General features: G+C 36.5%; 1 protein-coding gene across 1 annotated transcript in view; it reads left to right on the top strand.

Annotated features, from left to right (window-relative positions):
- Positions 1–18,886, top strand: part of LOC111188389 (ribonuclease inhibitor-like) — a 68,014-nt gene continuing 49,128 nt past the window's right edge. Inside the window, exons 1-4 of the mRNA XM_049466664.1 lie at positions 1–92; positions 2,491–2,664; positions 2,978–3,148; positions 4,124–4,297. Of these exons, the coding sequence (XP_049322621.1) occupies positions 1–92; positions 2,491–2,664; positions 2,978–3,148; positions 4,124–4,297 (611 nt within the window). The remainder of the gene's footprint in view (positions 93–2,490; positions 2,665–2,977; positions 3,149–4,123; positions 4,298–18,886) is intronic.

Here is an 18,886-nt window from a genome sequence, read left to right as displayed (position 1 = left end):
ATGGATCTGAAAGGAAAAGTACGAGGAGATTCAGGACTGAAGCAGCTTTCTGATCTACTGAAGGACCCACACTGCAGAACAAAGATACTTAGGTATGTTGTATGATATTTGATCTGTATCATTTTGTGGTGGTTGTTTTTTTTTTAACCAGAAATTTAATATTAAAGATATTAAAGCTATACTGGGACACATACAAAATACTTTTGTAAAAAAAAAAAAAAAGAACAAACTAGCTTACAGTCCCCTCCAAAAGTATTGAAATGGCAAGGCCAATCCCTTTATTTCTGCTGTACACTGAAAACATGTGGGTTTGACATGAAAGGATGAATATAAAAACAAAATATCAACATATTCCAAATATTTCCAGGTTTTTCCAGGTATCTGGATCTGATACGCAGTTCAGAAGATAGCACCTTCTCTCTGAACCCACCCAATTTTCTTGTGAGCAAAAGTATTGGAACAGCTAAACCTAAAGTAAATTAAAGTGAAGTAGACTTAATATTTAATTGCCAATCTTTTACTTGCAATAACGGCATCAACTGAATCACCCCCCCCCCCCTTGCCACAAGGTGGAATAGAGAAATGGCAAACATCCAATGGGCTTTACAAGCTAATTTTACACATAAATGCAGGTATGCCGTTCGACTCATTATTTCACAAATCCATGACTATCATGGTGACCAAATACACAACAGACACACACGGATACCAAACACCTAAACTGGTCAGGGACAGGCAAGGCAAGTAACAAAAGGGAAGCAGAGAAAAGCAACAAAGCAGAGTGGGCAGACAAACTCATACATGGGATATCCAAAAATACAAGAAGGGCAGGGCAAAAAGTATAGTCAAAAATAGGATCGGCATTGAGAAAAAAAAACAATACAGGGCTTGGCAAAAAAATAAGTCAAAGATAAAAAACATAACAAAAGGATAAACAAAAAATAAATGCTGGGTAGAAGAGCTAGCAACCTTGGTTCAATACCGTGCAATGGAGGAGGGGAAAACGGGGTATTTACTGGGAAACACAGGAGAGAGGAATTTTAAAAGCTGTGTTAGTCTTTTGTTTTGTCTATTGTTAACTCCACCATTTTTATCTGCTCTGCGTAGTTCAATTGATTCTTTATCGTTTTTATTGAATTAATCTCTAATATGTATTTTCTGAATTTCTCTAATATAACAGCTCAATTCTAATTCTTCAGGTTAAAGGTGCTTCCTCCTTTAAACAGCTTTAAACAACTTGTATTTGTATCAGGCTACAAACAGGGCTGCTTTATGAACTCATGCAATGCAACTATGTCTTAAAAGCATTTGACACTGTTTTACTCTTATTCAGTGTGGGCATACCTTTTGCTAATATTACTTTTATATTTTTTACACTTACTCTTTAACTGATCAATTATCAGTTTTAAAATCTGTTATTTCACTTGTAGTGCTTTTTAAAACATGTTGAACCACAGCATAGAGGCTACAAACTCAAACTATGCAGCCACACACACCTTTAACCTAAATATCTAAAATACTATGATGTAGCCTAAAATATACACTTGCTGCTCATCCAATACTTCTCAGTCTTGACCGTTTGCTATTTTATCAGCCATTGCTCATCAGTCTCATGTAATAGAGCTAACGTTGCCTCCATCACTTCAAAGTCCCTGTGTAATCCTAACTTTGCTAACATTACTACCTGCTTACGTGCTACACATTCCTGCTCAGTCTGTCCCTCGGTTTCTCCGTCACAAGCCTGCTCTCCCTGCCTGCTGCTTCTGTCTTCACCTATGGAGAATGTGGAGGCTACAGCAGCGAACATGTCTGTGATTTTTGCACATTTTGTAGCAGCTACAGTGAATTTCTTCGCGCGAACTTCAACTATTTTTGGTGCTTCTGTTTCTCCATTCTGCCTCTCCTTTAACATATGCGCTCAACACTGAACGTAGTGGGAGTTCAGTGAACCACGCGGAGAGAGGGTGGGGCTGCTTTCGTTCTATATCCTGATTGGTTCAGTCCACTGTCTATATTGAAGATGGGCCAATGGGCCACCCCCTCTAAATTGTGGGCCGGTCTCTTAGAAAAAGAAAAAAAAATCCAACAGCATCGGCCCCTGAGCACTGTCGGCCCACCGGGCAAATACCCGGTACGCCAGATTACCAGTCCAGCCCTGCATGTTGGTCATTAAAATATATTGGAAATTAATCATATAAAAATACAATCCTGCTGACTTTTTTAATGTGGTGGAAATCAATACGCGAATTCAAGCATAGGGTTTTTCTGATTGCTAGATAATTATATAAAGAAAGCATAAATGAATAGCTCAATACTCATATTGCTTATTTTTTAAAGCTGTTAAATTCAGTAAATGAATAGAAACAAAAAATGTAGAGGATTTAATCAGAAACAATACATGTGTTGTTTTACAAGGCGTGCCTAATATTTCCATAATATTGCTTGCATAATATCATGTCATATTTTCCTATTATTACACTCTAATTGCAGGCTAAGTAACAGCAACATTACAGAGCAAGGGTCTTCTGCTCTTTCGTCAGCTATTTGTTCAAATCCCTCACACCTGATTGAGCTGGATCTGAGTGAGAATAAACTAGGAAACTCTGGAGTGAAGCAGATCTGTGGCATATTGAAAAATCCTGGTTGTGGACTACAGAAACTGGAGTGAGCTAATTTAAAATATCATGTCTAAACATCTGATAGATTTATTATGTTTTGCTATTAGTAAAAGCATAGTGTCTATTATAGTTATTATTTATATTATAAATTATTTATATTTTTGGTCGTGATTTTGTGGGATGGTAAATATGGTAACTTTATGCAATACATGTAGATTTTTGTGATTTTGTGGTATTTGAATTGTTCTTGTTCAAAACAAAGTTTGTATTTTTTTTATAGATAGTTAAAATTATATTCTGCTTAACATACTATGATAGATGAAACATTTTTATGTTGAACATTTTCCCCTTTTGTATAGCCTTTCGTTCTGCAGTATAACAGAACAAGGATACACTGATCTGGAATCTGCTGTAAAATCAAACAGCTCATTGATAGAGCTTGTCCTCAGAGGGAATGATCCTGGAGAGACCGGAGTGAAGAAATTGAATGGCATACTTGAGGATTCACAACATAAACTGAGCATACTAAGGTAGATATTTTAGAAAATACTTTTTGGATGTTTTTATATTTCACACACCTTGTCCTTCTGTCTGTTTTTGTCTGTCTGTTCTTTAAACTACAGTAAAGGTATGCTTAATTTAACTTACTTGTCACTGTAGAAATGAGGCTGAAACTTAATAATCAGGAGGGGTGTCCACTTACATTACAACACAACAATATTGTACCGCATTTTGCACAGTATAAGACAATAAGACAGACCTTTAATTCTCCCAAAATTCATCGGTGCTCCTTATAGTCTGGTGCACCTTATGTATAAATTCTTTCAAACAGGTTGTAAGGAGCAGTGAAGACGCTCCACTGAAGTACAGCTTTATACAGGAGTTTCAGTTAAGTTCTCCAGCACCGAGAATGGAGCAGCATTAGCATTAGCTGCTAAGCACTAGCTCTTTTGCCATTTGTAGGGGAGCATATTGAACCTGCGTGTTTACCATGTTAGAACAAGCTAAATGGTATGAACCACTAGCTAATATCGCCCTGGCTTATTGGAACATTTAGGGTTCCTCAGAGTAGTGCTGTCAGGCGGCATTTACTAGCGCTAACCGCAGCTAGTGCTAGTGGTTAGCCGCTAATGCTGCTGCGCCCAGCCTTAGTGGAAATCTGGAAATCTAAACTGTAAATGAACGGAAGTGCTGTGTAGATTGACTTCCAGAAAATGTTTTTTTAAGAATTGTAGCTTAGCATAGTTTGCTAAGTAAACCCCCCCTCCCCAACCAACACACACACACACCACCCAGCAGCGAGCACTGCTGAATAAGAAGGAAAACAACGCGACAGCCCTGTTACTTACTGGTGTCTCATAATGTGCCTTATAATCTGGTGCGCTTCATGTAGGAAAATAGACCATAAAATAGACATTCATTAATAGTGAACTTTATAATCCAGTGCGCCTTATAGTGCGAAAAATATGGTCATTGTTAATGGGCTGTTTTTAAAATCTCTGCAGGTTTTTAAAAAGTTCTGCTGAAGAGGATTTCTGTGCTTCTCTGACTGAAGCTCTAGGAACAAACCCTTTACTGCTGACAGAACTAGATCTGACTGGGAAAATACATAGAGACTCAGCAGTAAAGCAGCTCTCTGATATACTGGAAGATTTACACTGCAGAACCACAAAACTCAAGTATGAATTCATTTCAATGTGATATTTTTCTAAAGTGCAAAACATTTCATTAGCATTGTTCTGTGTATTTTGTCATTGGATAGATGCTTTACTATTTTTTACTAATGTTATGATTTTAGTGTACTTGTTATTTTAAATACAAGGCACTTTAATCTTTAACGCTTATCTTCAGTTCTATAAAGTTGTGGGTTTATTTATAAAAGTGTGTTTATTTCTGTACTGTTCCTCTTTGTGCAGGCTGAGTAACAGCGATGTTACAGAGGAAGGCTGTGCTGCTCTATCAGCAGCTCTTTGTTCTAATCCATCACATCTAATAGAGCTTGATCTGAGTGAGAATGTTGTAGGAAACTCTGGAGTGAAGCATCTTTGTGATCTACTGAACAATCAGTACCACAAACTGCAGAGGCTGAAGTGAGTTGTAATTATTATTCACACACACATTTTAAATATTTTAAATCATATCACATTTGTATGCTCTTATAATGATGTTTTCTCTCTAGACTTTCATTTTGCAGCGTAACAGAAAAAGGATATGAATTTTTGGCTTCAGCTCTGAAAAACCCTGCATTACCCCTGATAGAGCTGGATCTCAGAGGGAATGACCCAGGAGACACAGGAGTGAAGAAGCTCACTGATTTACATCATAACTCCAGGACAATCAGGTTTTTACACCACAAACACCCACATACCAAGTGGCGGAGTAATACATGGAGAGCTTCAGTTACAGTGCATTACCGGCTAATACTGTCACTCATAAAACACCTCCCAGCCAATCAAATTGCAGTGTTGGAACTAACTGTGGTATAATTATCAATAATAATGTTATTTAAACTATCATGTTTTAAAACAATAGGCAAGCTCGATCTTACTGTTTACTTGTCATAAACAATGATTTTGAAGCTCTGAATTTTTTATTTCCCCACTGTGGAACTAATTAAAAATGGTCATATATGTTAAATGTCTTGTGTTTATTATGATATTGATTAAAGTTGTGAATAGCACTGTCAATAATTTTGCATAATTTACAAACATTTTGTCTTCCCTTTGAAATTGTAAGAATTTGTATTCCAAGCAGTTTTGGGATAAAGATAACTATTAATCCTAAATCTTAAAAGATTTTGCTTTCCATACAGCAACATTGATAAGCATTTTTTGTTTCTGTAAAAAGTGCAGGAAAAGAAAGTTCAGAAAAAAATAACACCTTACATTATGTCTGTGTAAGTAGAATATGAGATGAATCTATTTTGATAAAAATGACAAATTAGAACTTTTTTACTTCAAGTGGATGAATATCCAGAACAAAGTTTGTAATATTTATTTTATAGCATTTTATACATGCAATGATATTATTTACTTAAGTTAAACATGGATCTAATTTAAATAATAAAATGTGAAGTATTTGCAAAAAAACATTAAAAAAAAAATTAAATAATATATCAGTGATAGACAGCATCCGTTAATTCTTTTAAAAAGAGCTAATATGGTGTGCACATCATTTTCTGTCCTCACGGTGGAGGTGAGTCCCAGACTGCTGCAAGCCTCACAGTGGAGATCTGTAACCAGACCCTACTCGATTTGTCACAGTAACAGATGTAAAAAAATTATTTCCAGCACTCTGTTTTTTCATTTTAACACATGAAGTCCCTAAGTGACATATTCTGAACATTTTGGATGCATCACAGGACAGTTTGTGAATGCATGATGATGTGACCTCATTTACAAAATGTTGGTTAGTACTTGTTAGTACTTGAGGACATAACACCGCATTTTAAAAGTGGATTTTATAGCTATAAAAACCTTTTCCAGCCCATTTAACAATACAATAGCTTTAATAAAAGGAAAAAGTTATTATTATATTATATTATATTATATTGCAGTGGTATGAAAAGGTTTGGGCACCACTGATAATGTTCATGATTCTTTAATAAATCATTGGTTGTTCAGATCAGCAATTTCAGGTAAATATATCATATAGCAGAAGAACACAAAGATATTTTGAGAAAAATTACATCAATATTAAGTAGATCTTCCTTTTGCATAAATAACAGCCTCTTTCACATTTTCTGTAAATCCTATGAACTTCATTTAATTTGTCAAATATATCTTTGTTCTTCTGCTATATGATATATATATAACTGAAATTGCTGATCTGAACAACCAATGATTTCAGGATAAAAATCCTGAAAATTATCAGGGATGCCCAAACTTTTGTTTTTATCAGTTATATTATATTATATTATATTATATTATTCACTAATGACATCACTTGTCTGTATCTTGCAGTCTGATTGGGCAATCTGTATTAACTATTCATTCAAACCCACGCATAAATCATTTAAATTTAGACTGGCTTTTATTAGAGCTCTTGACATTAATTGAATCTATCAATGAGTGTTTGTTTAACACGTATTGTTTACAAAATAACTCTGTGTGTGTACCTGTATAGATGTAATATCTTTGAAATTAAATTTACAATGTAAAAAAATCATAAAAAGACAGAAACACTTTGAATAAGAACAGGTGTAGTCATAGGTGTTTACGAGTATTTTAAAAGGCCTAAGTACATCTGCTTTTTATTCGAGTTTCAAAATCTGTGTAATTTTAAATTCAAAACATTTCTATGTTTTTATGTAAATACTCTATATTTGCTAGTGCTGAATCAATGTTTGTAATTCGATTGAGCACACTGTTTTGGGGGAGGAGTCAACAAAGAACACTCAAGTGGAAAACACTCGCAGAACTTGCGTTAGTTCCTTCATTATTTGCCAAGATTGATAACCTTTGGGAAACGCACCCTAGTTCAATTAATTTGACTAATTCAGATATTTTGAAAAATATATATATTTTTTGGAATTAGGATTTTATCTAATGAGATTGGAGGTATAGCATATGCTGGCTTTTGTAAAGTCAAGAAATGTGGTTGTAAAAGAGTAATTTATTATAAATCTCTTTACTATAGACTGCTGAACAGCTCTACTGCAGAGAAAGTCTGTGCTGCTCTGACTGAAGATTTAGGAACAAACCCATTACTGCTGAGAGAGCTGGACATGAGTGGAAAAATACAAGGAGATGAAGGGATGAAGCAGCTCTCTGAGCTACTGAAGGATTCACACTGCAGACTTAAGATGCTTATGTGAGTGTTGTGTTTTTTAATACATTTTAATACACTGTTGCAAAATTTCATAAATTTCAAATTGTAATAACTACAAACAACAAACAATATTTGCGAATAACAGTTAAAGAATAATTACACAATAAAACATTCATGTTTCTTTTTTTATAGAACTTTATTTATTAAATTTTCCATCTTTTACAACATAGATCATATATACATATGGTTAACAACATGCAAGGGAAAATAGATTTTTAATTAGAAAAAGAAAACAAAAACAAAACATCCTTAAAGAGAAAAAAAAAAAAAAAAAAAAAACCCATCCAAACTCCCCTCCCTCCCTCCCTCTTATAGTTCCATCAAAAAGTTAAAAAATTATACATCCTATGCATCTTGTACATCTTGCTGGCTTTCCAAAAAGTCTATAAATTGTTCCCATATTTTGTAGAAACTCCGTAGCTTCCCCTTTTTAGCATAAGTCAATTTTTCCAAGGCCAAAGTGTTGGAAAGGCTCTTGAACCACACATTGACAGAAGGTGCCTCCATAGCTTTCCACGAGGTAGCAATACAGTATTTAGCTTGTAATGAGCACATATATACCATTTTTTTTTCTGCATTAGACAGTCTTAAGTCTGATGGGACAAGTCCAAGAATGAACAACTTAGGACAAAGGGGCAATCTGGTGGAGCTAATGTCAGAGACTCGGTCTATTACCTTTTCCCAAAATTCCCTAATTTTAGGGCAGGTCCACAAACAGTGATATAATGTACCCTCCTCTAAACCACACTTATTGCAAAGGTCAGGGTTATTATTATTTCTGTGCCCATATCACTGGACCATTTCATTCTCTTGTCAGTTGAAGATTCATTGGAGTTTTCCAGAATTAAGCTATAAGAAACAGAAACTTGACCACGACTGTGCATATGATTTAGTATAACCTCTTCAAGACTGGATAATGGTGGTTTGTTTAGCTGATGTTTATATTTTTTCATAATATAACTCCTAATTTGTAAATACTTAAAGAAATGAGTCCTGGGTATATTGTAAGCACCCTGTATTTCCTCAAAGCTATACAACACATTATTTTCACTGTACATGTCTCTAATTTTGCTGATACCTTTCGTTGCCCATAATTTAAACCCTGGATCTTTTTCCCCTACTGGAAATCGGTGGTTTCCCCAAATTGGGGTAAACCCTGATAAATCTGAGTCAATGCCTAAATGTGTCTGCACTTTGTGCCAGACTTTAATGGAGTTTTTAACAAAAGGGTTGTGTGTCTTTTTACACAGGTTTTTAAATGAATCCGAGAATAAATATAATTTTAATGGCAAGGGGGAAGTAGTACAACTTTCTATCTCAACCCATGAATTTTTAGGTTCATTAGAGAACCAGTGCATAATTGCCTTGATCTGAGCTGCCCAATAGTACCATAGAAAATTTGGTACTTGTAAGCCCCCTCTATCATAAGGCAGATAAAGTAGGGACATCCTAATCCTTGGGCGCCTGTTATTCCAAATAAAATTAGTTATTAGTTCCTTCAATTTGGAAAATAAAGTGGGTGGGGGACTAAGTGGGATGGATTGAAAAAGATACAAGAATTTTGGGAGAATATTCATTTTAACTATGTTAACTCGGCCAATTAAAGATATGGGGAGATCTGACCATCTCTTCAGCATGTTACTGGTAGCAGATAGAATTAAATTATAATTTCCTGGGACGATATCATGTATTTTGGGAGTAACCTGTATACCCAGGTACTTAAAACCCCTGGATGCGTTATGAAATTCATGCCCCACTGTTGGGTTTATTCTTTCTTTGTCATTTAGGAACATAATATTAGACTTGGTTTTGTTGACTTTATAACCGGATATCTTCCCAAAGGTGGCTATTACGTTGAAAAAGGCAGGAAGAGATTGTGTCAAATTTTTTAAAAAGAGTATGATGTCATCTGCGAAAAGGCTTATTCTGTGTTCACAGCTTCCTATTGTTACTCCCCGTATCAAAGGGTGTGATCTAATTGTTAGGGCTAATGGTTCTATGGACATTACAAACAAAAGGGGCGACAACGGACATCCCTGTCGTGTTCCTCTGGTAAGTATAAATGGCTTGGACGTTATAGAGTTTGTCAATACTGCTGCAGTGGGTCTATTGTATAATAATTTCACCCATTTGATAATATTCTGTCCCAAGCCAAATCTAGGAAGTATATCAAATAGATATGGCCATTCCAGCCTATCAAAGGCCTTCTCACAGTCCAGGGAGAGTAGGGCCGCATCAGGACATCCCTCTTCTATATTAATAATATTCAAGACTCTCCTAAGATTGTGAAAAGCTTGTCTACCTACTACAAATCCATTTTGATCTTCGTGAATCAGACTAGGTAGGAGTTTCTCCAATCTCCGTGCAATGACTTTAGCAACTATTTTCATATCCGAGTTTAGGAGGGATATGGGTCGGTAGGATTCACACTTAGTAGGTGGCTTGCCCGGTTTCAATATTGTCGAGATAAGAGCTGTAGAGAAAGAGGGTGGTAAAGAATCTATTCTGAAGGCTTCTTCAAGCATATTGAATAAGTGGGGTATCAGCATATCTTTAAAGATCTTATATAGTTCAATTGGCAGCCCGTCTGGGCCAGCGGCTTTCCCACTTTGCATAAACATAAGGGCACTATGAAGTTCCTCTAACTCAAATGGTCTCTCCAGAATTTCCATGTCTTCTTGGGAAAGAATTGGGAAGTTTAGGGCATCAAGAAAACCATTTAAAGATGTTGTATCCGCTGAGAAATCAGATTTGTAAAGTGTTTCATAAAATTTCTGAAATGTTTCATTAATTTCTTTGGGGTCTGAGGTCATTGTTCCATTTGATTGTTCTATCTCATGTATTGATCTCTCATTCTGTAGAGTTTTAATACGCCAGGCAAGTAACTTGCCTGCCTTTTCCCCCTGGTCATAGAATTGTTGTTTTAATTTATTTAGATTATTTAGGGCCTTATTTACTGATATTTCATTATACTGGGCTCTAAGTGTGGTTAATCTTTGCTCTACTGTAGGTGTCTTATTATTTGCAATTTTCTCTTCTAATGTTTTAATTTCTTTTTCGATTTCTAACAGCTTCTTTTTAGATTCTTTAGATTTAAATTTGGTATAGCTTATTATTTGTCCTCTGATGTATGCCTTAAAGGCATCCCATCTGGTTAGCGATGATGTTTCATTTTTATTAAGCTCGAAAAACAAATCTATATTTACCTTAAGGAACTGTACAAATTCCGGATCTTGGAGCCATTTGTTATCAAATCTATATATGGGAGGACCACTGTATTCTTTATAAACCTTATAATCTAAAGATACTGCAGCATGATCAGATATTATTATACCATTATAGTAACATCTCTGGATTTTAAATAGTGCGGAGTTAGAAATGAGAAAATAATCTAGTCTGGAATAGGTATTATATGTAGTAGAATGGCACGAGAACTCTCTCTTATCTGGATTATGTTTCCTAAATACGTCACACAGCCCCAACTCTGCCATGAAGTGATGAATTACCTTTCTTGTATGGCTATGAGAGGAGTCCTGACCGCCCTCTCGGTCTATATTAGGTCTCAGAACACAGTTGAAATCACCCCCCATTATAACTTCCCCCCGTAAGGTTGAAATCGTTAGAAAAATATTCTTGTAAAAATCAGGATCATCCTTATTAGGCCCATATACATTAACTAGATTAAGATCATTTCCTAATAGACTACACTGTAAAATAATATATCTGCCCCCCGGGTCCATAATAGTTGAGATTACCTGAATTGGAATAGATCTGTGAATTAAGATAGCTACTCCTCTAGCATGAGAGGAAAAGTTAGCCGCAAACACTTGCCCCTGCCATCTTCTACGTATTCTGATGATTTCAGTGGAGACCAAGTGTGTTTCCTGTAGAAATATAATTCTAGAGCCCAAGTGCTTTAGTCTAGTCATTACCTGTTTTATTTTCACCAAACTACCCAAGCCTCTTATGTTCCATGACGTTAGTTTGCATATCTGGTTATCTGCCATTAGGGGGTGCTACGAGGAACATTAATAAAGAGCAAGAACTGTATTGTATAATTGGGTAATATGAGGGGAGACTGAGAAGAGGGAAACACGAAAAAAAGAGAGGAAAGAAAAAAAAAAAATAAAAAAAATAATTTGACAATACCGTTGAAATACTAAAAACCCACACAAAAAAAAACCTCACCAAAAACATTTTGCCAGAACATGCAAAATGTTGAACCGGTGACATCCACCTACCGACTGCCTACTTTACAGTCTAAGCTAAGTAAATCCGCCTTCCACTAGCCCCTAAATAGGAGCAAAAGTAAATCAAAAGTTAAATTGACCACCTTTGGACTCTGTATACTCAAATAAATTAATAATACCCCCCTTTATAATGGAGCAAATAACAATTTTAAACTAGAATACAGCCTATACCATATGTAAGGTTAATCTTTAAACATTTCCAGAAACAAATAGGTTACGTAATGCAATCCTACCATTTTAATTAGCGGCACCCTTTAGCATAAGAGACAGGAGAATAACATTATGCTCAACTAGATTAGCCATTTTTCTTTACCTTTTGACTTATAAACCCCTCTCAAATCAAATTTGCCACTTATGGTAGGAAAATTAGCCTTTTCTATTGCTTCTCTCTTGCCGGCTTACAACTACACCTACAGCAATAAATCACCCTGACTCTAAATTAGATTCGTCATTAATGCGGTGAAGGAACTTATCCACTTCCCCGGGCGTCTGGAAGACAACATCTTTGCCCGCATATGTCACCCGGAGTTTAGCAGGATACTGAAGACCATACTTTATTCCCATGGAGAATAGTTTCTGTTTCACTGCATAGTAGGCGTTCCGTTGGCGCTGCACGTCGGCTGAAAAGTCTGAGAAAAACTTCACCTGCCGGTTGTTGTACATAATCGCCTTCTTCTTTCGTGCCACGTCCATCACACGAACTTTATCTTTAAAGTTCAGGAATTTCGCAATCAGTGGTCTAGGGCGTTCAGTGGTTGGTCTCCGTCTCTGCTCACCTGAAGAGCCAGCCGGTGGAGCAACCGCGATGCGGTGAGCGCGCTCGATCCGCAACGGGTGGGGAAAGTTCTCTGGACCCAGGACTTCGGTGAGCCAGCTCTCCAGAAAGGATTCAGCGTCAGCGCCCTCCGCCTTTTCCTCCAGCCCAATGATTCGAAGATTAGAACGGCGTGAGCGATTCTCAAGGTCGACATTCTTTTCAGTAAGTTGCTTTACTTTAGCTTCCAGCTCAGACACCGTTGCTGTTAGCTGTGCTGTTACGTCCTCCGTGTCTCCTATGCGTTGTTCAGCTGTGGTCATTCTGCTTTTAATAACATCCAAATCCGCTCTGATATGTGCTATGCCTTCAATAACTTCCCTGTGACGCGCCAAGCTTTCAGTCTTAAGACCAGTAATGGCCTCTAGCACCACATCTTGGTTTTGGTTATCCCTTCGGCCATAGTCTGTTACGTCCATCCTCTCGCTATCCTCCGCTGAAGAGGCTGCTAGTTCGGGGCTAGCATCGAGTTTGCCACTGGGCGAGGTTTTTGTAGGCTTGTTAGATGGATTGTCCGGTTTAGTTTTGCCCTTTCTTGTGCCTAACATAGTTGATCTTGCTTTTAGGTGCCTGTGTAAGCAATTTGTTGTCGTTATACGGCTTTTTAGGGGAGTAAAATAATTCTTGGTGCAGAGCCCAAAAAGCAGCGTCTCTCTAGCTCGCCGCCATTACCGGAAGTCAAACATTCATGTTTCTAATGACCTGAACTGACAACATTGTATATTCACTAGTGTTTTAGTCAAAACTGCGAAAACTTCAAGACCAAGACAAGAAATGGATGAGACCAGATTAAGAGGGTTTTCACACCTGTAGTTTGTTTCTTTGGTCCTAATCAGTTGATGAGTTTGTTTACTTAGAGTGTTTTCTCCCTTTGTTTTCACTTCTGGTTTCACACAGGTATCAATCTAAACGCACCAAAATGCGCACCAATAAACCACACCAGCAGGTTGTGTCCTCTGGTTGGTCAGAGCCGTCTGGCGTGGGAGTAAATATACATATAGGAAAAAAGTAAAAATAGCAGCAAGATTCTGTGTTCCAGCACGTATATATGTGCTTTAATACTGAAGCTGAAACACTGAGCTTTTAAACACAGTGTTTGGACGTGCAGTGTAGATGTATACATAGTAAACCAAGTCTGTGAGAAGTGAACACAGCACAGACCGCGCGTGCATGGACACAGCGTTGGTTCATAGCTGTGGTAATTAGCGTTATCTGGCTAATATATCAGATTAAACTGCGGCTCATCAGCTGGGTCAGATCAAGAGCGGATTACATTCTCACCGTAAGCGAACCGCTCCAGAGTTTGTTTGGGACCAGACTACTGTAACCCGATTACTGCGATTACTATTTTCACACCTGCTCAATCGAACCGCACTCAAGTTACAAATGGACCAGAGTTTGTTTTAACCGGACCAAATAGTGCTAGTTTGAAAATGATATTTTTATCATGTAAAAATAAGAAAATGGAAAAATTATATTAATTAGAAATTATTTGTACCTTCATTTTAATTCTTCATACACATTATGTATTAATAAATATTACATTGTAGCACATAGTTTGTGAAATATAACATTCAGTGTATTGTGAAATGAAATGAATACTAAATCAAATGAATGAATAACTAAATAAAGAGAAAAAAGTGAAGAATAGAAATCAACTGTTAATGTTATAGCTGCATGGTAATATTAAGAGGCAGCATCATTGTTTTAAAATCGATATTCAGTAATAATCTACAGAAAACAAGAAAAAAAAATTGCAAAATGAAAATGTACTTTTGTTGTATTATTGAATATGCGTCCAGTCCATTGGACAGCATATACTCTTATTAGAACATAAATCTGAATAATGGTAGAGCTAGAATGAAATAATTTCAGTCTATCAAATGAATGATACATAAAAAGCATAATCTAGCAATCATTACACTGTATGTTAAAATATGAGCTTCACTGAATAAAGTGTGGCAATGTTTTAACCACTGAAACATGCTATATTTAGGTAACACCAAATATTTAGTCAGAACATTTGACCAGAACACCCGTCTAGTGATGGAGATGTTTTTCAAATTATTTCTTTTGGCATTTGTTGTGCAGCAAATCTTGTAGCATCCTATAATGTTATAGCATTTGCCATTACAATGGTAAATTACAAATAATATCAGGACTATAGAAAGATAGTAAATACTATTTATTGAAATTTACATACAGATTTGAACAAAGTAATACTAATATTATTTACCTCACCAAACTATAGTAACCTGGTCTTTCTTCAAATCAAATACAATGAGTTTCCGAAGGGTAGTAAGCTCATATCAAACAATATGCATTCTCACTGAAGGGCATTTATAACTGTGTTATGCTACTTGTTATTAATATTTTGGAATATGTCTGCTATCCTGTTTGTAGTGGCTTAGTTGCAGAAAGTAGAGAGCTGAGGTGTTAAACACATTGATTTGTATGCAATTCCAACTGAGTTCAACACAGAAACTAAACTGGCCTACTACAACACTAATGTTCATAGCCATACGTCCCATTAAACAAGTTAATCTTTTATGCATTATTGTTGTGTTTTCAGGCTGAATAACAACAGCATTACAGAGGAAGGCTGTGGTGCTCTTTCGTCAGCTCTTGGTTTAAATCCTTCACATCTGATAGATCTGGATCTGAGTGAGAATAATATAGGAATCCCTGGAGTGAAGCAGCTGTGTTCCTTCCTGAATAAAACAGACTGTAAACTGCAGAATTTGAGGTGAACTATAATCGTTTTTGTTTTGTAGACATTTTTTTTTTATTAAGATTGATTTGATTCACTCATTGCTGCATACAGTAAATGTCTCAAAAATGTTATAGAATTTTGAATGTAAACATTGAAAGTGTAGATGTGAAGAAAATACAGAGCATTAAAATGGAAATTACACTCCTATCACAATATTGTGATACAGCTTATGTTTATTGTTTTACTAGACTTTCATGCTGCAGTATGACAGAAGAAGGATATGCTGCTCTGGCTTCAGCTTTGAAATCAAACCCCTCCTCAATCCTAAATGAGTTGGATCTCAGAGGAAATGACCCTGGAGAAACAGGAGTGAAACTGCTAACGGACTTGCAAAATGATCCAACAAGTGAACTCAAGAAAATAAGGTATTTATTTGCAACAACAGCATAGGTAACTCATAGGTAACAGCATAGGTAACTTGAGGCATTGTGCAAGGAATTTCTTTAAATGTGTTTTTTGTTGTTTTTCTTTGGAAATCAGAAAGGCCTTCTTCATGAATTTCATACTTTAAATTAAAATAATTCAGATTTTTCTACTAATTTTGCCTATATTTAAAACACCTTACCATTAATCTTGTCTGTTGTCGTATCTCTCTCTTTAGCTTTTTACAGCTTCAGCAAATCCAACTTTATTAAACACAGGAACCATAGTGTCATGATCTGGCAGGAACAAGGTGCAAAAACAGTTTTATTAAACAAAGGGGCAATACAAAGAGTGGTCAGAAAGGGTCAGTGCCGACAAACAGGACGCAACAGGTAGTGACATACCACAAACGGTGTAACAGTCCAGGGTCAAAAGAACAGGCAAACACAGCAATGAAGGGCAGACAAAAGGCAGAGTCGAGGTACACAGAAAAATAAGTCAAAACCAGGTAATCAAAATGGAACAAGGAAAAAGCGTTTTAGAGCAGGGTAAACCAAAAAAATACTCGGCAAGGAGTGAGTGAACTGAAGGGGTAAAAATACAGAAGGGAACAGGTGAGGCTAATTACAATGATTACTTCCTGATGTGGGGCCCTGTGCAGAATCATGTAATTGGATGAGTCATTGTAGTCCAAGTGTGGTGTGTTCTGGGTATGGTGACTGAAGAGTGCAGAAAGAGCTGAGTGCGAGGGAGACAGGAGTAATATCAGCGACAGACGTGACACAGAGATGGCAAAATGTATTAATAATATTAAAAGTTTAATAAAAGGATTAGGGTTTTGCAAAAACAACAGTGCATTAATCTAAGTTTCCCAAAACAATAATTTACTGGTACCTAAATTCTTATACACTCTTGTTATCTCTCTGGATTAATTATCTTAACATGCATTTGTCAGCCGTACTAAGATATACGCTTAAGTCACCATATGTTGACCACTGTTTTTTCTGACAAAAACAAATAACAGTAATTTAAACCTCCACAATTGCATCATGGAATAAATGCAGCCATCCAGAATATTACAATTTGGACATTTTGGTAGAGCTTATTTTATGATATCAAGCATTGTTACAAGGTCCTTCAGCAAGGGACTACTATAACATTTATCTTCTTTTACAGAACTACAAGAATGACTGATTTTAGTATGTATCCTCCCCTGAGTTCTACATTAAAGATCAGATATCCTTAAAGAAAAAATTACACAAAATATGATTTACATATGTGTAGTGGTTACAATGGATACCGAACTATTTACCTGATATCAATATTAATTTTAATATTAATATTAAAGGTTAATAGGGCGCCAGTAGCGGCTAGCTACAAAATTTATATTTAACCTCAGGGTGAGTTCTTGTCGGTTTCAGAAAGTCTTTGAACCACGGGAGGAACACACTTAAGTCAAGAATTGGCTAAATCAAGTAATGTTTATTTAGAATAAAAGTAATACATGGATATATGCAGAATTAGATAAGGGGCATAATTCAAACAACAATTTGAGAGTGAAATTCAAGCACGCTGATGATAACAGTCTTACAACCAAACCTTCTCATCGCATATATGAATAACTCAAAACACTTTAGACCCAAACAACAGAAATGTATAAGTAGATAAAAATAAACAAATCAATACCCAGTTTAATATACCAAAGGGGAAGTAATTATGATAACCCACTAGGAGATAAACCTAAATATGGATAACTAAACCCACTATAAGAATATTAGGAGATTAAACAAGATTATAAGTGATTATATACTGCTATAAACGAACTAACTACTAAAGACGCAAAAACGCCCTAAACCCAAGCTACTTGAGTTAAACTAGGTTACATTAGAACTATGGAACTGACAGAGATCACCACCATCTCAACCGGGAATAACTATAACTGAGAACTTAGCAAGACTCAACCTAACCAGACCAACAGAACGCCACCAGAGAATTAGAGATTTAACCAGCGCCTCACTTTGCGTTGACCGGCCTCGGGCAACCGGTGTCGTCTCTGCCGCGAAGGGAACCGTCGGTGTCGACCGCCAGGAAGGGTAGCTCGATCCAGGTGGCCAAGCGGGTTCTTCAGGTGGACTTCACGGTGCAAGCAGGGCTTCGGTTCCAACGGCAAGCGGGAGCTTCGCTCCGGGCAGCTGATAGATCAAGGATTCTCTTCGCGTCTGGGTCTGGTCGGGCGAGCGATGTATAACGCTAAGTATGAGCGGTGAACTATAGGCAGCTCCGTAGCGCTAAGGTGGTTCAATAGCTGGAAGCACCTAATTCTCTAATTCTGTTGATAATCGCTGGACTTGTGTTAGTCAGCACGGGTGTGCTGCAAGCGCAGCTCGAGCTAGAATCTATGACTCACGAACTTAAGAATCACTAAACTGAATCTAAGAGAAAGTAAACAAAAGAGAGAGTACAAAATTCTAACTAAAACTCTAAAAAAAAAATTGAACTTAACTAAACCTAAAAAGCGCACGAACTCCGAACTGCGAACCACGAACTACTAACTGAATGAACTAACATCCCCCTTTATTGGAAAACACGTTCCCTTCGTGACGTATTGGCCCTAACTTGTGATAGGTTTCCTAACTGCAAGTATAATTTCTAAAAACCCAATCATCTTCCAGGTAGGTGGAGTCTTGCCTAGACGCCTTCCCCCTTTTTTTTCTTTATTAACTTAAACCTTAACATTCTTAAATGATCAAATTAAACCATTGCTTATTAAAATGTACTTTGACATAGAAAACCCACAATTTCCCCACATTCACCCACTGTTGCATAGCATTTTAGTGATATGAATAAACATCTCAGAACTGAAATCCTAACCAGACAATTAGATAATCATAGTTGATTTTGAGGTGTAAGAATGGAAAGAAATATAACACATGACCAGGGAATACACTAACTCACACGCACCGGACTCTTAGAAAGGAAAGAAAGAAACTCGTTATGAACTTTAACTTATTAATTCAAGATTTAGTTATTAACCTGATTAAAGTATTGTGGAAACATGCCCTGATAGCTTTTAAGTAATTATTTTAACCAGACTGCTAGTTTGTTGCCCTCCGTGTTCTTTTTGTAGTTAATGTTCATTCACGTCTTAAGAACACATTTTGTTTTTAATGTTTTAACATTTTTCAGCCTTAAATTTCCCTTTTGAAATGGCAGACTCGCCTGTGTATTCAAAGATATA

The sequence above is a fragment of the Astyanax mexicanus genome, chromosome 17 (assembly GCF_023375975.1).
Source record: "Astyanax mexicanus isolate ESR-SI-001 chromosome 17, AstMex3_surface, whole genome shotgun sequence".
NCBI classification, from domain to species: domain Eukaryota; kingdom Metazoa; phylum Chordata; class Actinopteri; order Characiformes; family Acestrorhamphidae; genus Astyanax; species Astyanax mexicanus.
The sequence above is the reverse complement of the archived record's forward strand: the minus strand, read 5'-3'. Positions and strand labels throughout refer to the sequence as shown.